Here is an 18,983-nt window from a genome sequence, read left to right on the forward strand (position 1 = left end):
TCCAATCCTAAAGAAAGCACCATGTCAATCCTCGAACCCACCCCTTCCCTTTGTTCTACAGGAACACAATGCAAGCTGGAACAAAGGCACACCATCCATTCACACGTGACCTTTAATATTGACTTCACTTCAAATCTAACTTATTGCTCATTGACTGGGTTTATTTGCTGTTAAAATCCATGGGGGTGGGAGTTCTGGTGCAGCAAGGGCACAAGAATCTCCTGTGCTTTGAAGGCCTCTTGCACATTGTCCACAGCTTGGTATCTCACTCACTTGGTGCCTTATCTTTGAATCTCCTGCTAAATGACTTCCAACACAGTAATTCCCATTCTCCACTTTGCAGGTAATGATTGGTTGGGGGAGGAGATGTGGCCCAAGTGCAGATTGACATCGAGGCCCCTCTACTAACTTGCCCTCTCCACATTCGGTGACCGAAGATCAGGCAAGCGAGGCAACGGTGCAACCAGAACTTGTGGTCCCCTTAAATACACAGACCACACAAGACTTGTGTAGGCTGCAGAAGTGACAAGGAGCCAGCCAGTCCAAGAGCCAGCTTAAAAACCTGTTGCACATGAACTGCTGCATGCCTCTCCACTTCAGGTCCCCAAAGCCCATATTGCCTCATTGGTGGCAAGCTCTCCCTCAATTCATTCGTAACCACAAGGAATGTTTGTGTGGTGAGTGTGCAACCACCGATCCTTGCAGATACTGGAGATATCAGTGAGTGGATGAAGAGCTTTAGGGCCCACGATTGCACAAGCACACAATATACATCACAGATTCAAACTCCCGTTAAGGGCCAGAGGACAGTATTCATCCTAACTCTCCAAACCACATCATTAGAGGTTACATTCTTTGTGATGTCTTCCATTTTCCAGTGATAATCTTTCAGATCATACACTGCAATGTTTACTGCTCTTTTAGAAGCAGGAAGATTGCCATATCTTGGACAACGTTCTTCTGTCTCACAACGGGGCTTCCCCTCTGCCATTATAGATGAGGCTCTCACTAGGGTCTCTTCTACATCCCGCAGCTCTGCTCTTGCTCCCCCTCCCCCCATTCGTAACAACGACAGAATCCCCTCGTTCTCTCCTTCCACCCCACCAGCCAGCGTATCCAACAAATCATCCAGTCTGAAGAAGGGTCTCGACCCGAAACGTCACCCATTCCTTCTCTCCCGAGATGCTGCCTGACCTGCTGAGTTTCCGGCTGTATTGATATGATATGATACTCCAGCATTTTGTGAATAAATCATCCGCCAACATTTCCGTCACCTACAACGGGATCCCACTACTGGCCACATCTTCCCATTCCCTCCCCTTTCTGCGTTCCGCAGAGACCGCTCCTTCCGTAACTCCCTGGCCCACTCGTCCCTTCCTACCCAAACAACCCCAACCCCGGGCACTTTCTCCTGCAACCGCAGGAGATGCAACAACTGTCCCTTTACCTCCCCCCTCAACTCCATCCAAGGACCCAAACAGTTTTTCCAGGTGAGACAGAGGTTCACCTGCACCTCCTCCAACCTCATCTATTGCATCCGCTGCTCTAGATGTCAACTTATTTACATCAGCGAAACCAAATGCAGGCTCGGCGATCGTTTCGCTCAACACCTTCGCTCAGTCCGCCTTAATCAACCTGATTTCCTGGTGGCTGAGCACTTCAACTCCCCCTCCCATTCCCAGTCTGACCTTTCTGTCATAGGCCATAGTGAGGCCCACAGTAAATTGGAGGATCAGCACCTCATATTTCGCTTAGGCAGCTTGCAGCCCAGCGGTATGAACATTGACTTCTCCAACTTTAGATAGTTCCTCTTTCCCTCTCTTCCCTGCCCCCTTCCGTTCTCCCTCTATCTCCCTGTCTCCGCCTATATCCTTCCTTTGTCCCGCCCCCTGACATCAGTCTGAAGAAGGGTCTCGACCCGAAACTTCACCCATTCCTTTTCTCCTGAGATGCTGCCTGACCTGCTGAGTTACTCCAGCATTTTGTGAATAAATATCTCTGTCTCACAAAGTCAGAGAAATGTAAGAAATAATGCATCTTATTATGCAGCACAAAATGGTTGCTGCATTTCTACAACTCAGACGGCAATTTGTCGTGTTCAGTTTGCTCTGGGATACCCGTGGGCTACTACATAAATAGCCAAAATGAAAGATTTTTAAAAAAAGATGGATTTAATTCCTGATTTGACCCCAATCTCTCCACCATGTTGCAATCTTCACGTGTTTGTAACGACTTGCATGATGATTTAACACTCTACATTTCATGTCCCAGAAACAATGGAAAACACTCAAAAACCTCAAACATTTCAACAAGTAAAGCAGCTGGCATTGGGAGTCCAGTCCATCCAAACACAACCTGCACGCAGAGCGTCAATTTCTACTCGACGCCTTCAAACAAAGATAGATTTTTATGTAATCTTCTGTTGCTGGAAAAAGGATAATGTAATGACCGAGCCTGAAGATATCTGCACTGAACTTATCCCCTTTGCATAATAGGTCGGTGCCTAGATCAGTTAATATTCCACCAGGGCAAAACATGACCATTTAATACAACACCCAGAAAAATAATAAAGGGATCAGATTTCCATTAAACCCATCATTGGTTGTCCAGTGTCGGAACTCAGAAAAAGGTCATATCTGGCATTGTTCAACATGGAAAGATCACCTCTGTGTGAGGTTCAAACGGCAATGCTTGCAATTCATGAAACTACAGTGCATACATTTTGCATGAGAAGGAACCTGCTTTGCTTGCCTTGTCTGGTATCTCATCTTTGAGAATTAACACCCTTGGAAATGACCTTAAACTTAATTGATTTTAACATGGTAAATATATAGTGCACTGCTTGCATCCTCATGAGAATGTGTCGTGAAATTACGCAAAAAAACAAATAAATCTATGAAATTTGCTTTCAAAATTGAGAATCGCCGAGGCCAGAGCCTATCCATGATCAGAAACGAGTTTTGGTAATCCACCTACAGGGGTGGACTGCCACTTACTGCATTACTCTGCTGTAGGACACAGGTTGTGCATCATCTCAAGTGCAAGCAGTAGTAACAGTAACCACAGAACATTGAAGAACCGAGTGTGTTTGTGTGGATCTCCAATCACAAGGATATCTTTATTTGTCATCCAAAAAACAAGTCTTTTGGACGAGATTTCATCACCCACAGTCCAACGATAAGAGCAATAAAATAAGCAAATTACACAACCCCAACCAACACAAAAAAAAAACCAACTATGTAAACAGGACATTAGTAACCCAAATGAGATGTAATTGAACACACGCTATAAACTGGCCCATCTGCCCTTGGGTGAATGCACTAGTTCTGAGAGCTACCTGGATCTCCACGTGATTTGGGGCCAATATTTGTCTCTCAACCACCATCTTAAAAAGACAATTCATAGGAAGTTCCTTGGAGATCGGATACCTGGTGCAAATCAGTCGTCACTTTTGCAACATTACAGCATAAAAAGTTTAGTTTTAGTTTAATTCAGAGATACAGCGCGGAAACAGGCCCTTCGGCCCACCGAGTCTGCACCGACCAGCGATCCCCACACATCAACACTGTCCTACACACACTAAGGACAATTTACACATGCACCAAGCCAATTAACCTACATACCTGCACGTCTTTGGAGTGTGGGAGGAAACCGAAGATCTCAGCGAAAACCCACGCAGTCACGGGGAGAACGTACAAACTCCGTACAGACAGCACCTGTAGTCGGTATCGAACATGGGTCCCTGGCGCTGCAAGTGCTGTAAGGCAGCAACTCTACCACTGCGCCACCCTTCAAATAATACTTCACAGGATGTTTCAGTTTATTGTCACATGTACTGAGGTACAGTGAAAAGCTTTTGTTGTGTGCTGATCAGTTAGGAAGTTAGGAACATCCAGACTTAATGAAAGGCACTGCAGAAATGCAAATCTTTTTTTTTTAAACAAAAGCTGTTGGTAGAATTTGAATTTACTGGATTGTTTGTTCAGAATTTGAATGAAGTTCAGCTTCTTCAAAAACACTGCAGTTATGCAACTTAAACCCAGACACAAGGCAGTTTAGCTCAGTGGTAAACATGGTACAAGAAATGATCAAGATGTCTCATACTTTTGTCCTGGTTAAGTATGGATTAATCAAGGAAAGCCAGGATAATATTTTAAAATTCAATTAATTTTTTAATGAAGAGTGTATGAAGGCACTGAGATGGGGAGAAGGGCTTTCAATTATCTGGCTGGTCCAGGGCATGTGGGTTTGCTCTCCTTACAGAAGATCAAGAGGGGATTGATGTTCTTTAAATCAAGAAAGATTTAGGCAAAGGAGGAGGCATTTTCCACTGGTGGAAGGTTGGAAGAACAAAGTTTGTTGGTAAATGAACCAAGGGCCATTCAAGTAAAAACCACCTTGCGATGAGACAGCACCAACTGGCCTTCACCACCTCGGAACCTCATTTGAAGGTTTAATTGTTGCACTGAAGAGTGCAACCAGGGCCACAGTCTAAGAATAAAGGGGAGGCCACTTAAAACTGAGGCGAGAAGGAACTTTCACCCAGAGAGTTGTGAATTTGTGGAATTCTCTGCCACAGAAGGCAGTGGAGGAAAATTCACTGGATGAATTTAAAAGAGTTAGATGTTGTTGTTGTTCGTCCTTCGGGTTCGAAGATGACCATGACTTCACTTTCAGTTGGAGGATTGGTGACTGTGGGTCGGGAAGTGACTGGTGAGGCCAATCCGGGCCCGGAAGCCACGCCCACACGTAGGACACAAGTGGATGGCTGCTGCAGTGGAAGTAGCCCAGGCCTTGCGCGCGGTGCGTTACCTCTGGGCCTCTGCAGTGCGTCTGTTCTCTGCTGCACGGGCTCCTGTGGTGAGCTTGCTATGCCAGGTTGGATGGTCCAGAGCAAGAGACTCCCAAGTGCTGAGGTTGATGTCCAAGTCTTTGAGGGACACTTTGAGGCAGTCCTTAAACCGTTTCTTCTGTCCTCCTACTGAGCGCTTGCCCCGACACAGTTCTCCATACAGAAGCTGTTTTGGCAGTCGACTCTCGGGCATTCTGACAACATGGCCTGCCCATCTGGCTTGGGCTTTCTGTAGGAGGCTGGGGATTCCGGCCCGTTCCAAGACCTCTGTGTCGGGAATTTTGTCCTGCCACCTGGTGTGAAGGAGTCTACGTAGGCAGCTCAAGTGAAAGTGGTTGAGCTGTTTGGCATGTCTGCTGTAGACAGTCCAGGTCTCACTGGCATAGAGAAGAGTGGTGAGTACCACTGCACGGTAGACCTTCAGCTTGGTGGTAAGGCAGAGTCCTCTCCGCTCCCAAACATTCCCACGGAGTCACCCAAAGCCCAAACTCTTTTCTTTAGGCGAAAAGAGTTAGATAGAGCTCTAGGTACTAGTGGAATCAAGGGATATGGGGAGAAGGCAGGCACAGGTTACTGGTTGTGGATGATCAGCCATGATCACAATGAATGGTGGTGCTGGCTAGAAGGGCCAAATGGCCTCCTCCTGCACCTATTTTCTATGTTTCTAAGAGGAAGTTGGATAGATACATAGGAAACTGCAGACCAACAGGGAAAGATCTCGGGAGCAGGACTGCGTGTAATTTTTTTGTAAAGACATAGTGCAGGCTTCATGGGCTAAATATCTTGTCTACACTTACATTTCTGCAGGTTCCAGAAAATACTATTCAGCAAGTCAACCAGAACCTGTTGAAAGGAAAAAAAAACAAACATAAATGTTGTTAGTTTTTCTTTCCTTTCCACAGATCCCAATAGGAAGCTCTAAATAGCGGGAAGATTATTACTGTCCAGCAAAGGCTTTCCCAAGGTTGCCCATGCCTCTATACACTTACTGTGTAGATTTTGTTTTCCCGATTACAAATGTGCCAAAAAACCAAATCCAATTGCAAATTAATAGGAATGATTAAATGTCCATCCCTTCATGCCTCTCATTTGGTCAAGATTCATGTCCACCATTACCTGGATAACCTAAATGTGCGGAAACCAAATTACACCCACTTCATACAGATGCTGCCCAAAGCAAAAAATGGATCTGTCTTGACAGGGCGTTTGGGCATTTCAAATTAAATGATGAATCCTTTCTCTAGTTGTAGAGGGTATTGCATACACATTTTGCATAGCTATCTTAAAAACATTATTGCAGTCTTCACGATAGCATGTGAATTATGAGCCATCAGCAATCTTTTTACCATTGAGTTTCCATACTAGATGGTCACAGCCACAGGTCACAGAGGGTGCCGTGCAACTGTTAAAGTGAGCCTCCTTTGTTACTTCCACACGTGGTCTTTATACACAATAAAGCTGGAGTGTCTCCACCCTGGACAATACTACAATAAAACAGACAGACAATCTGTTGATTTCAATATGAAGCCTGAAAGTCAGCCAGATTTAGAGACAAACCATCATAGTTCAAGCGATGGTGTTCATGCCAGCAGTGCCACACAGAAGAGAGAGACAGAATGCCTTCATTTCCAACAGATTATCATCAAGCGTTTCCACCAGCTTTGGCACGCTGTGACACATCCAGACCATCCACGACCAGACACTCAGAGACAAAGTCTGGTTGCTAAAATTATGAAAATTAGAATGGCCATAGAAAAATAGAGCACGTTCCAGACTTTGTAACTTTACATCAGTAAAATGGAAAACATGATCTTCTGCTCAACTATTAAACTTTGCAATGGCAAGTTTAAAAAAACACAGATTTTACAATAAGATGGAAAGAGAAGTATTTGCATTTTTCTTATTCAGAATTGAAACATTTTTTGCAATCTGTGCAGCATCCAGCAAAAGGTTCTTTCATCCAGCGACTAGAAATGCATTAGACTTTCCAAATCCATCCCCAAAGGCAAACACCGTTAGAACTGGACCAAGGCTCTGCACGCCCATAATCCCGATGCAAGCAACTCTCATGCACGTGGCTTTAACTTCCCACTTGTTTAAATAAATGGTCCACCCAGGCGTGCAAGCATACCGACAAGCCTGATTACCCGAGGATCGGTCCGTTAACCAAGCTCTGCCTGCGATGCAAAGACTAAATCTGAACGGAGAATTTATCTTTGTGCTGCCAATAGGTTGGCTAACATCAGTAATAGCTTCACAGAATCACCGGTCTTCTCAATGCTGCCTGGGCATCTGCTTTCCACCCAGTGTTGACAAACTCAACCACAATTTTACTCTGCCATTTGATAGTGCATGCAAACTCTCGCCCGTCTGAAAGCTGTCTGCCATATCACCTGTAAGTGACTCCAAACCAATTCATGCATTTCTATTTAAATGTACACGAATTTTTCACTTCCAATCCTAATTAATATGATATTTTCTCATGCAAGAAAGTTTTGAGCACACTTTTGGAGAAATTAGTCTGATTAGTCTGATGGCCATCTGATGAGTCTGGCAACTGGTCATCAGATTCCACAGCTCCATGTTGGACTAACATCAGATGGGAAAGTGCACTGGGTGGGAATATAAGTGTAGCCAGGAGAACTCAACGTACTCAAAACCAGATTAATTTTCTCCCCAGATATTTAAACCAATACGGGGCTATGATTTCTGATTACACAATACTGAGATTGTAGAATTACTCCTATTACAGGGCAGCTGATAGAATACACTCTTTCTGTGATAGCAGTGGTCACCATATACTCCAGCACTGCAACCCACAGTTTCACCCCATGAAGTGAAAGTTTAAACCTGGCAAGAACCGGTCAAAAGCTTACAATGTCACAGTAGCAGCAGCAGCACTGCGTTGAGCTCCTCTTACCTTGGGCTTCACACGCTGGACCAGGCCTCTACCCTGTGTCTCCTGAACGAGGTCGGCAACAAAATAATAATACGACTCTCCGCAATCGTCTTCAATGCCCTCCGCTGTGTCACTTAGGTCATCTTCTCTCTCATCGATTTCTTCATTCTCTCCTTCCTCCCAGTCACCATGAACTCCACTCTCCTCATCCACTGCACCTCCATCAGAGAAGCTCTGAGCAGGAGAAACAGAACGGACAGTCAGCATTGCTGCAATTAAAGCCTTCTGCATATTTGGAAAACTGGTTACTGACCAGCCATGCAGTTGGTCAACAATGTATTCTCCATTGGCTCATTCCATCATACCACCTCACTGAGTTCAATAGTTTTAGTTGAAATGCAGTTAGTCACGGGGGCATGCTCACTGGCTCTGAAACGTGCCGGGTCTAGTTTTACCGTCAAGAGTGTTTTATCATCATATGTCACAGATAGAACAATGAAATTCTTACTTGCAGCAGCACAACAGATTATGTAAACAAAGTACACTGTAAACAGGACATGCATTCAACCTCAGCCCTGTTTAGCACCCAAGTATTTTTCAGAAAAGTAAAGACTGTGCAGCTGTGTACACTGTTGTTGCAGTGTCTTGTCAATACAATGCCAAATGCTGAGTTTTGAATCCAGTCTTCAGAAACGCAAGACATCCCATCCCTTTGAGAATTCAATTTTGACACTTGGTGTTCTACCTGTCACACATCAACACCTATCTAGGCATCATCTTGTTGCATGTAGGCAATGACTACCGTTGTCCGAGGAAGTGAACATATGGAAAACAACAGCAAATACCCCTCATCATAGATTAATCAGACAGGGCTGCGTTTGATTAATTGTTGAACATATTCTCAAGTCTGACTAAAACGTATTTGATACAAGGGAAGAGGGGCTTTTGATAAAGGCTGAGGATATGAAGTTGACAGGCAGGTTTAACGGCAGAGTGGGCTGGTGGGGTTGAAAGGTCTATTAATGTTCCCTCAGACACTGGGTCACCGCAACCTCTTTAGCAGCGGAAGCAAGTGTGACATCTTCAACCCAATGACATGAGGCACATTGATACGGAGGACAAGTAGATGCTAAACCCAGATACTCCGAGACACCCTGACGAGGTGATTAACAACCAACAAGACAATGACCTTTTGTGCAAAATATAACGTTCGCACCCCTTCCCTCACATCAATGACACTCCCCCCCCCCCCTCTCCCTTCCCCAAATTATACATCAAGAGTCAAGAGTGTTTTATTGTCATATGTACCAGTTAGAACAATGAAATCCTTACTTGCAGCAGCACAACAAAATATGTAAAGATATAGCTCTTAGCGCAAATGGAATCAAGGGTTATGGCGAGAAAGCAGGAATGGGTTACTGATGGTGGATGATCAGCCATGATCACATTGAATGGCGGTGCTGGCTCGAAGGGTCGAAGGGCCGAATGGCCTACTCCTGCACCTATTTTTTACGTTTCTAAATACACCACACTGTAAACAAGAGAAAAAAAAAAGATTAAGTGTGCATATATACACAAGCATATATACACACTTAACCTTTTTTTTCTAACAAATATACTCACAAATATACATATATATAGATCATACAGTGCCCTCCATAATATTTGGGACAAAGACCCATCATTTATTTATTTGCCTCTGTACTCCACAATTAGAGATTTGTAATAGAAAAAAATCGCGTGGTTAAAGTGCATATTGTCATATTTTAATAAAGGGTATTTTTATACATTTTGGTTTCACATTGTGGAAATTACAGAGGTGTTTATACATAGTCCCCCCATTTCAGGGCACCATAATGTTTGGGACACAGCAATGTCATGTAAATGAAAGTAGTCATGTTTAGTATTTTGTTGCATGTCCTTTGCATGCAATGACTGCTTGAAGTCTGCGATTCATGGACATCACCAGGTGCTGGGTGTGGGAATCACCAGGTGCTGGGTGTGGACATCACCAGGTGCTGGGTGTGGGCATCACCAGGTGCTGGGTGTGGGCATCACCAGGTGCTGGGTGTCACGGACATCACCAGGTGCTGGGTGTCACGGACATCACCAGGTGCTGGGTGTCACTGACATCACCAGGTGCTGGGTGTGGGCATCACCAGGTGCTGGGTGTGGACATCACCAGGTGCTGGGTGTCGCGGACATCACCAGGTGCTGGGTGTGGGCATCACCAGGTGCTGGGTGTGGACATCACCAGGTGCTGGGTGTCACGGACATCACCAGGTGCTGGTGTGGGCATCACCAGGTGCTGGGTGTGGACATCACCAGGTGCTGGGTGTCACTGACATCACCAGGTGCTGGGTGTGGACATCACCAGGTGCTGGGTGTCACTGACATCACCAGGTGCTGGGTGTCACTGACATCACCAGGTGCTGGGTGTGGACATCACCAGGTGCTGGGTGTCACTGACATCACCAGGTGCTGGGTGTGGACATCACCAGGTGCTGGGTGTGGACATCACCAGGTGCTGGGTGTCACTGACATCACCAGGTGCTGGGTGTCACGGACATCACCAAGTGCTGGGTGTCACGGACATCACCAGGTGCTGGGTGTCACGGACATCACCAAGTGCTGGGTGTGGACATCACCAGGTGCTGGGTGTGGGCATCACCAGGTGCTGGGTGTGGGCATCACCAAGTGCTGGGTGTGGGCATCACCAGACAATAGACAATAGACAATAGGTGCAGGAGTAGGCCATTCAGCCCTTCGAGCCAGCACCGCCATTCAATGCGATCATGGCTGATCACTCTCAATCAGTACCCCGTTCCTGCCTTCTCCCCATACCCCCTCACTCCGCTATCCTTAAGAGCTCTATCCAGCTCTCTCTTGAAAGCATCCAACGAACTGGCCTCCACTGCCTTCTGAGGCAGAGAATTCCACACCTTCACCACTCTCTGACTGAAAAAGTTCTTCCTCATCTCCGTTCTAAATGGCCTACCCCATATTCTTAAACTGTGGCCCCTTGTTCTGGAATCCCCCAACATTGGGAACATGTTTCCTGCCTCTAATGTGTCCAATCCCCTAATTATCTTATATGTTTCAATAAGATCCCCCCTCATCCTTCTATATTCCAGTGTATACAAGCCTAATTGCTCCAGCCTTTCAACATACGACAATCCCGCCATTCCGGGAATTAACCTAGTGAACCTACGCTGCACGCCCTCAATAGCAGGTGCTGGGTGTGGGTATCACCAGGTGCTGGGTGTGGGTATCACCAGGTGCTGGGTGTGGACATCACCAGGTGCTGGGTGTGGACATCACCAGGTGCTGGGTGTGGACATCACCAGGTGCTGGGTGTGGACATCACCAGGTGCTGGGTGTGGGCATCACCAGGTGCTGGGTGTGTACATCACCAGGTGCTGGGTGCCGTGGGCATCACCAGGTGCTGGGTGTGGGCATCACCAGGTGCTGGGTGTGGGCATCACCAGGTGCTGGGTGTCATGGACATCACCTATTTTCTATGTTTCTATGTCTTCTCTGGTGATGCTCTGCCAGGCCTGTATTGCAGCCATCTTTAGCTTGTGCTTGTTTTGGGGGCTAGTCCCCTTCAGTTTTCTCGTCAGCATATATAAAGCATGCTCAATTGGGTTCAGATCGGGTGATTGACTTGGCCACTCAAGAATTGAGCATTTTTTAGCTTTGAAAAACTCCTTTGTTGCTTTAGCAGTATGTTTGGGATCATTGTCTTGCTGTAGAATGAACCGCCGGCCAATGAGTTTTGAGGCATTTGTTTGAACTTGAGCAGATAGGATGTGTCTATACACTTCAGAATTCATTATGCTACTACCATCAGCAGTTGTATCATCAATGAAGGTAAGTGAGCCAGTACCTTCAGCAGCCATACATGCCCAGGCCATAACACCCCCACCACCGTGTTTCACAGATGAGGTGGTATGCTTTGGATCTTGGGCAGTTCCTTCTCTCCTCCATACTTTGCTCTTGTCATCACTCTGATATAAGTTAATCTTCGTCTCATCTGTCCACAAGTCCTTTTTCCAGAACTGTGTCTGCTCTTTTAAGTACTTCTTGGCAAACTGTAACCTGGCCATCCTATTTTTGCGGCTAACTAGTGGTTTGCATCTTGCAGTGTGGCCTTTGTATTTCTGTTCATGAAGTCTTCTGTGGACAGTGGTCATTGACAAATCCACACCTGACTCCTGAAGAGCGCTTCTGATCTGTCGGACAGGTGTTTGGGGATTTTTCTTTATTATAGAGAGAATTATTCTGCCATCAGCTGTGGAGGTCTTCCTTGGCCTGTAAGCTCACCAGTGCTCTTTTTCTTCTTAATGATGTTCCAAACAGTTGATTTTGGTAAGCCCAAGGTTTGGCTGATGTCTATAACAGTTTTATTCTTGTTTCTCAGTCTCATAATGGCTTCTTTGACTTTCATTGGCAGAACTTTGGTCCTCATGTTGATAAACAGCAATAAAAGTTTCCAAAGGTGATGGAAAGACTGGAGGAAAGACGAGGTGCTGTGAGCTCTCTTGTACCTGCTTAATGGAGGCAATTAAAACACACCTGAGCAATTACAAACACCTGTGAAGCCATGTGTCCCAAACATTATGGTGCCCTGAAATGGGAGGACTATGTATAAACACAGCTGTAATTTCTACATGGTGAAACCAAAGGATAAATAAAATACCCTTTAATAAAATCTGACAATGTGTACTTTAACCACATGTGATTTTTTTTCTATTACAAATCTCAAATTGTGGAGTACTGGGGCAAATAAATAAATGATGGGTCTTTGTCACAAACATTACGGAGGGCTATATATATATATATATATATATATATATATTATATATATATATATACACACACACACACACGTACACACAAAAACAAACTGATGAATTAATATTCACACAGGGACTACATGGAGCACTCCTTGTTGCCAATTTAACAACACTTGGCAGACTATCTGAAGTACAATTTCCAAACATTACAGAGCAGTGCTTTTAGTCGTGAGGGGGTTAATGGGAGGAATTGGAAAGAGTATTGATGTTTGAAAAGCAAACGGGTAAATATGATGACCTGCCCAGTGACATCAGTTGTAAGACTAGGGTCGCCAACTTCCTCACTCCCAAATAAGGGACAAAGAGGGACGTCACCGTACCGTGTGATCTTACCCAGCCAGCGGCCACGCGCTCCCGCTCCACCAATGGCGGCTGCCTGGGCCGGGAGACGGGTTGCTATGCAACCTCCGTTAGGCGGGCCTGCACTGTCAACCCGCCCCTCGGCCCAGGCTGCGCCATTGGTGGAGCAGGGACACGTGGCCGCTGGCTTGGTGAGGTCACGTGGGGCGCGGGACGGCGACGTCACCCTTTGTCCCTTATTTGGGAGTGAGAAAGTTGGCAACCCTACTAATACGGGACAAGGGCGGTCCAGTACCCAGACAAACTAATTTAGCCCTAAATACGGGATGTATTTGTGGACCAAAGGACCAACATGAGGACCAAAACACTTCCCAAAACTCTCCCATTCATCATTCCTATTTTAGAATTGTTCATTGGGGAATTCCACAAAAGTACCTCTAACAAGCTACAAAGGCAACAAATACTGCAATGGTTATTAGTAAAACAATCTTCTATTTCAACATCAAATTCCATGTAATTATATTAGATGGACCCTAAGTAACGCAGTTGAATTAGCAAAATCACAGAAACCATACTAACCAGCACAGCAACAGCCTCTGCTGATCCAGCATCAAATACCTATTTGGTTCTCTGCACCAACAGAGAGGGAATACTAAATTCTCCCAGTACATTTGCTCAATGAACAGTGGCTTGACAATGCATTAACTCTAATGTCAGGTCGTGCAGCAGTTATTCAACCACAAGCTGAAATCTTTCACCCAGAGTTGTGAATTTGTGGAATTCTCTGCCACAGAAGGCAGCGGAGGCCAATTCACTGGATGAATTTAAAAGAGTGTTAGATAGAGCTCTAGGGGCTGGTGGAATCAAGGGATATGAGGAGAAGGCAGGCACGGGTTACTGGTCGTGGATGATCAGCCATGATGACAATGAAGGGCGGTGCTGGCTCGAAGGGCCAAATGGCCTCCCCCTGCACCTATTTTCTATGCTTCTAAGCACATTTAACAAACACACTGGACTGGAGATTGCACTCAGTCAAAGCTGCACAGCATGGAAACATGACCTTCAGCCCAAGTCGCCCAAGCCAACCAATTTGCCCAACTGAGCTCTGTACAAAAGGAACTGCAGATGCTGGTTTACACCGAAATGCTGGAGTAACTCAGCAGGTCAGGCAGCATCTCTAGAGAGAAGGAATCTATCCAGAGATGCTGCCTGTCTCACTGGATTACTCCAGCATTTTGTGTCATGTGTCTGCATCTGGCCCATATCTCTCTAAACCTTTCCTATCCACGTTCTTGTCCAGGTGATGTATAAATGTTGCAGATGTAATTGTACCCACCTCTACCACCTCCATTGGCAGCTTGTTCTATATACACAGAGCACAATCTGCATGAAAATATTGCCCATCAGATCCCATTTAAATCTTTCCCCTCGTAGCTAAATTCCCTGCCCTGTTGCTGTTACAAACATCGATAGTCACCTCTTAGTCTCCTAGGCTCCATGGAAAATAAGACCCAGCTTCTCCTTGTAACTCAAACCCTCCAGACCCAGTAACATCATGTCATTTTTGCACCCTCTGCAGTTTAATGACATGCTCCCTGTCTACCTCGTGGTGCCTTTACACATGCTCCTCCATCCCTACATTAGCTGTAACGCTAAATTCTGCATGATTTGATTGTATTCATTTGGATAACATGCAACAGTTTTGTCACTGTAGCTGGGTACATGTGACAATAAACCAAAACAAAAACCTACTGCAGGGCAAGTAGAACTGTATGCAGTACTCAACAAATGTAACCAGACCACATCACATATGCCTGTACCAAGCTCGTACTCAAAACCCTGATCAATGAAGGCAAGTGTGCCAAGCCCAGTGCACCAGTATTGCCACTTTCAACAGTCCATTGGACTCTCTTCCACGACAGCCCAGAGCCTTGCCTTCACTGTTCATGTCCTGCTCTGCTTTGCCTTATGCAACACTTCACATTAATAACTTAAAATCCATCTGCCATTCTGCAGCCTGTTGTAATTTTGGATAACTCACTGTACTGTCCAGTAGACGAGCAATTTTATTGTAATCCACAAATGACTAAATCAGATCGCCTCAAGGGATTCACTGCCCATGCCTGACTTGTGGCACGTTCCACATTTAAATCTCCCACAATCAAGACATCCCTTTACCTATAAACAGCTTCTCCCAATCAACGTTTGGAAGTTTCCCTGCAGAACAGGGCAGCCACTGTATCCGTACAAACATGAAGAACTAAACTAATAACTCTTGCCTGCTCCTGATCCTTGTCCCCAAATCCCTGCATATTCACGTGCCGATGTGGAAGCCTCTTGAACGCCAGCATCATACCTACTGCTACGTCCACCGCTCCTAACACCACATTCCAGGCACCCAACACCCTCTCTGTAATTAAAACTTACTCTCTGGGTCTCCTTTAAACTTTTCCCCTCTTGCTTAAAGCTATATCTGTTACCATTTGACATTTCCATCCTGATAAAGGATCTGACTGTCAACCCAATTTATGCCGGGTAATTTTATGAACGTAATTGGTCTCCCCTCAGTTTCCGACACTCCAGACAAAACTATTCAAGTTTGTCCACCTTGTAGCTAATGTCCTCTAATCCTGGCAGCATTCTGGTAAACCTCTTCCGCACCCTCACCAAAGCCTCAATCAAGACACAATTTAAAAGCCATTCAGCTCTCCAGTTACTCTGTACCCTGAGATCATGTTTAATCAAGAATTTTATCTGCCACTAAACAGAGGATCAGATTTCTTCCACAACTACAGCATAGCTATACCTTTCCATGTCCCCACACCCAGCTGTTGGTTGAGTCAATACATTGAGAGTTAGATTTAGCTCTTAGGGCTACCAGAATCAAGCAATACAGGGAGAAAGCAGGGATGGGGTACTGATTGTGGATGATCAGCCATGATCATATTGAATGGCGGTGCTGGCTCGGAGGGGTGAATGGCCTATCCCTGCACCTATTTTCTATGTCTCTGTTTCTATGTCTCTAGTTCTGGCTCAAGATTCAACTCTGACCTGGAGCTGAAGGCAGCTGGGATATTGTTTGCCCGGGGCATGAGGAACCACTGTAGTTTCCCAGGGAGCCATTGATGAGGCATGTTGTGGGACCGGGTTCAAAGGACACTTGCTGAAGCCTCACTGCAGATGGGGCAGGTGGAAGGACAGCAGGAGGCAGATCAATAGCATGAACATTTGCTGATACCAGCCCTGCAAATGCAGGCACCACCCTGGCTGCCAGCACACTCTCTCTCTCTCTCTTCACCCCACTTAGCTTCAATAAGGCCGTAGCCACCAGCACTCCAGGCTAAATGCACCAGACAATATTTTAGTACTGCCGTCAGCCAGCCAGTCTCCCAACTGTAACATTCCTTCTGGCACGGCTCTCCACTCAGCCTTTTCCCAGAGATCAAGCCCAGTTACTTCTCCATCGACGGCCTACCATTCATTGTCTGCTCTCATTCATATTGTTTTATCGTGGTAGCTTACTCCAGACTTGGACTCTTTTAACGGAAAAGTTCAGGCCCACACATATCTCACTTCACTTCCAACTTACTCATTTAAACTTATGCCTCCCACTCCCATTCGTGTCATTAGCAAGAGAGAACAATTTACCTGAATCAATTTGGTCAATTCCCTCCTCACTCCTAAAGACATCCAAGAGGTTGCCTTGATGCAGTTCATGTTGTACTTAGACTGAATCCATAATCACGGCAGTTTCAGTGTTACCAGATTACTGAACAAAGGCTGCTTTTAATTAATTCCACTGCAGAGTAACAAAGGAGCCGGAATGCAGCTGGAGATGCTGCTGTACCTGTGAGCGGCCAGCAGATGGTGGCGTGGTGCCACCTTCAGCACAATTGCAGACCTTGAAGGCGTTTGTCCAAATTAGGAAGCAGCAGAATGTACCAGATCAGTACACCAGGCACACACACCAGTATTAAGCCGGCACTGGTTCACTGATGCCCTTCAGGAGAAGGAAACCTGTCGTCATTGTCTGAACTGACCAAAATGCAACTGCAGACTCAACATAACTGACCCGCAATTCTGACATGGGGCAATTAAGGATGTACAAGAAATGTAGTACAGTATTGCCAGCAATTTTCAAACCCGAGGAATGTATAAAACATAAAAAATCAGGAAGCATTCCTGACGTCCTGGCCATTTCATCTATTGTCAGTCAGCCGACCTTAAAATAAATCCACATCAATGTTTAATTAAAAAGGTTTCACCAAAAAGGTTTAGTTTAGAGATACAGCACGGAAACAGGCCCTTTCGGCCCACCAGGTCCACGCCGACCTGCGATCCCCGGACGTTAACACCAGCGATTCCCGCACATTTGACACAGGTTGACAAGGGCAAATGTTGGAGGAGGTTAGTGGTGCTGGCATAGTGGGGGGAGAATGTGGATAGGCAACGTTTCAGCTCAGGACCCTTCTTCAGACGGATAGAGTGGGCAGAGGAAGCTGGGGTAGGACATAACCAAGGCAAGTGACAGGTGAATTAAGGGAGGGATCCCTTCCCCACCCAAGTCACACCAGCTTTCCCTTCTCACCTAGCAATCAGCTAACAATGGCCTATTTCTTTTATCATTGGGTTTTTTTTGTATGTCTTTCATACATTTGTTCCATATCCCTCTACATCATCGTCTATATCTCTCGTTTTCCTTTCCCGTGACTTTCAGTCTGAAGAAGTGTCCCGAACTGAAATGTCACCCATTCCTTTTCGCCAGAGATGCTGCTGAGTTGCTCCAGCATTTTGTGTCTATCTTCGGCATCTGCAGTTCCTTCCTACACATAACCACTTTGTCATTTGCATGTTTATTGGAGTTTCGACCAACACACTCTAAAGTTTCCAATGACCTTGAAGATAGTTTTTAGTTGTTCTGGAGCACAGGACATTCTCCACGCTGGAGGCACTGCAGGGATGTGGGTTATTTTCTTTAACTAGGACAAAGAATGACACTTGATGACAGATACAAGGATTCTTCACCCATGGTGGTGTGAATGCCAAACTCGCCATCAGTGTGGTTGAATCAAACACAGGAATAACAGAAACAGAAAATAGGTGCAGGAGGAGGCCATTTGGCCCCACGAGCCAGCACCGCCATTCATTATGATCATGATTGTGGATGATCAATCAGTAACCTGTGCCTGCCTTCTCCCCATATCCCTTGATTCCACGAGCCCCGAGAGCTCTATCTAAGTACAGGAATAAGGAATAATCCCTGCCATTGTATTCAATGCCCCAATTACTGAAGGAGAGCACCCCATATGCCTTAACCCCATTATCTGCCTGCGCAGCTATCTTCATGGATCAGACTTTGTACACCAAGGTCTCTGCTGTCCAATAATCCCTAGGGCCCCACCATCTAGTGTCCTCGCCTCACTGATACGCCCAAACTGTATCACCTCGTTACCTCTTCAAACAGTGGAATCAGATTGTTCAGACAAGATCGGCCCTTGAGAAAGCTGGGCTGTCGACCTCCCATTAATCACTGCCTTTCCAAATGATCGTCAATTCTTCTGTTTTTGCCCCAATAACCCTATTCATTTTATACCTCACCTGTACCTGCTCATGTTGGATTCACCTTACTCCTCCCCACGGACGACATTGAGACTGTTTTTGGTGACCGTCCCCGGTCTGTAGTCTCCCAAGTTTGCCATATACTTCTTATCCATCTATCTAAGCCGCAATCTCTCCCAATGTCCATGTTCCCCGACCTTCATTACCATGGCACTTCACTCTCACAGGAACATACTGGCCCCTAATCACAGAGATGGGCCCTTGTGGCCACTCACCCATCATGCCCATCTATCCCACTTGTCCACGTTACATCTCCATCCCTCTACTTCTGTCTGATCCAAGAACTTGTCCAATGCTTCTGTAATCTGCCTCCATCATCTCCTCTGGCAGCTTGCTCCAGACATTCCCAGTCTCACTGTTCCTCTGGTTTCTGCTCCGACCCATGCCCCCTTCCCTTCCCACCCCAGTGTTCTCCCAACAGACTCACGCATCCATCAATGTTTCTTCTCCATTT

At 45.8% G+C, this 18,983-nt stretch overlaps 1 protein-coding gene across 1 annotated transcript in view; it reads right to left on the reverse strand.

The window, feature by feature from the left end:
• The window catches only part of LOC144595009 (F-box/WD repeat-containing protein 7-like), a 119,711-nt gene that overhangs the window by 83,628 nt on the left and 17,100 nt on the right, over positions 1-18,983 (reverse strand). The window contains exon 3 of the mRNA XM_078401925.1: positions 7,773-7,985. Coding sequence (XP_078258051.1) covers positions 7,773-7,985 — 213 coding nt within the window. The remainder of the gene's footprint in view (positions 1-7,772; positions 7,986-18,983) is intronic.

Source organism: Rhinoraja longicauda, chromosome 7 (assembly GCF_053455715.1).
Source record: "Rhinoraja longicauda isolate Sanriku21f chromosome 7, sRhiLon1.1, whole genome shotgun sequence".
Lineage (NCBI taxonomy): Eukaryota > Metazoa > Chordata > Chondrichthyes > Rajiformes > Arhynchobatidae > Rhinoraja > Rhinoraja longicauda.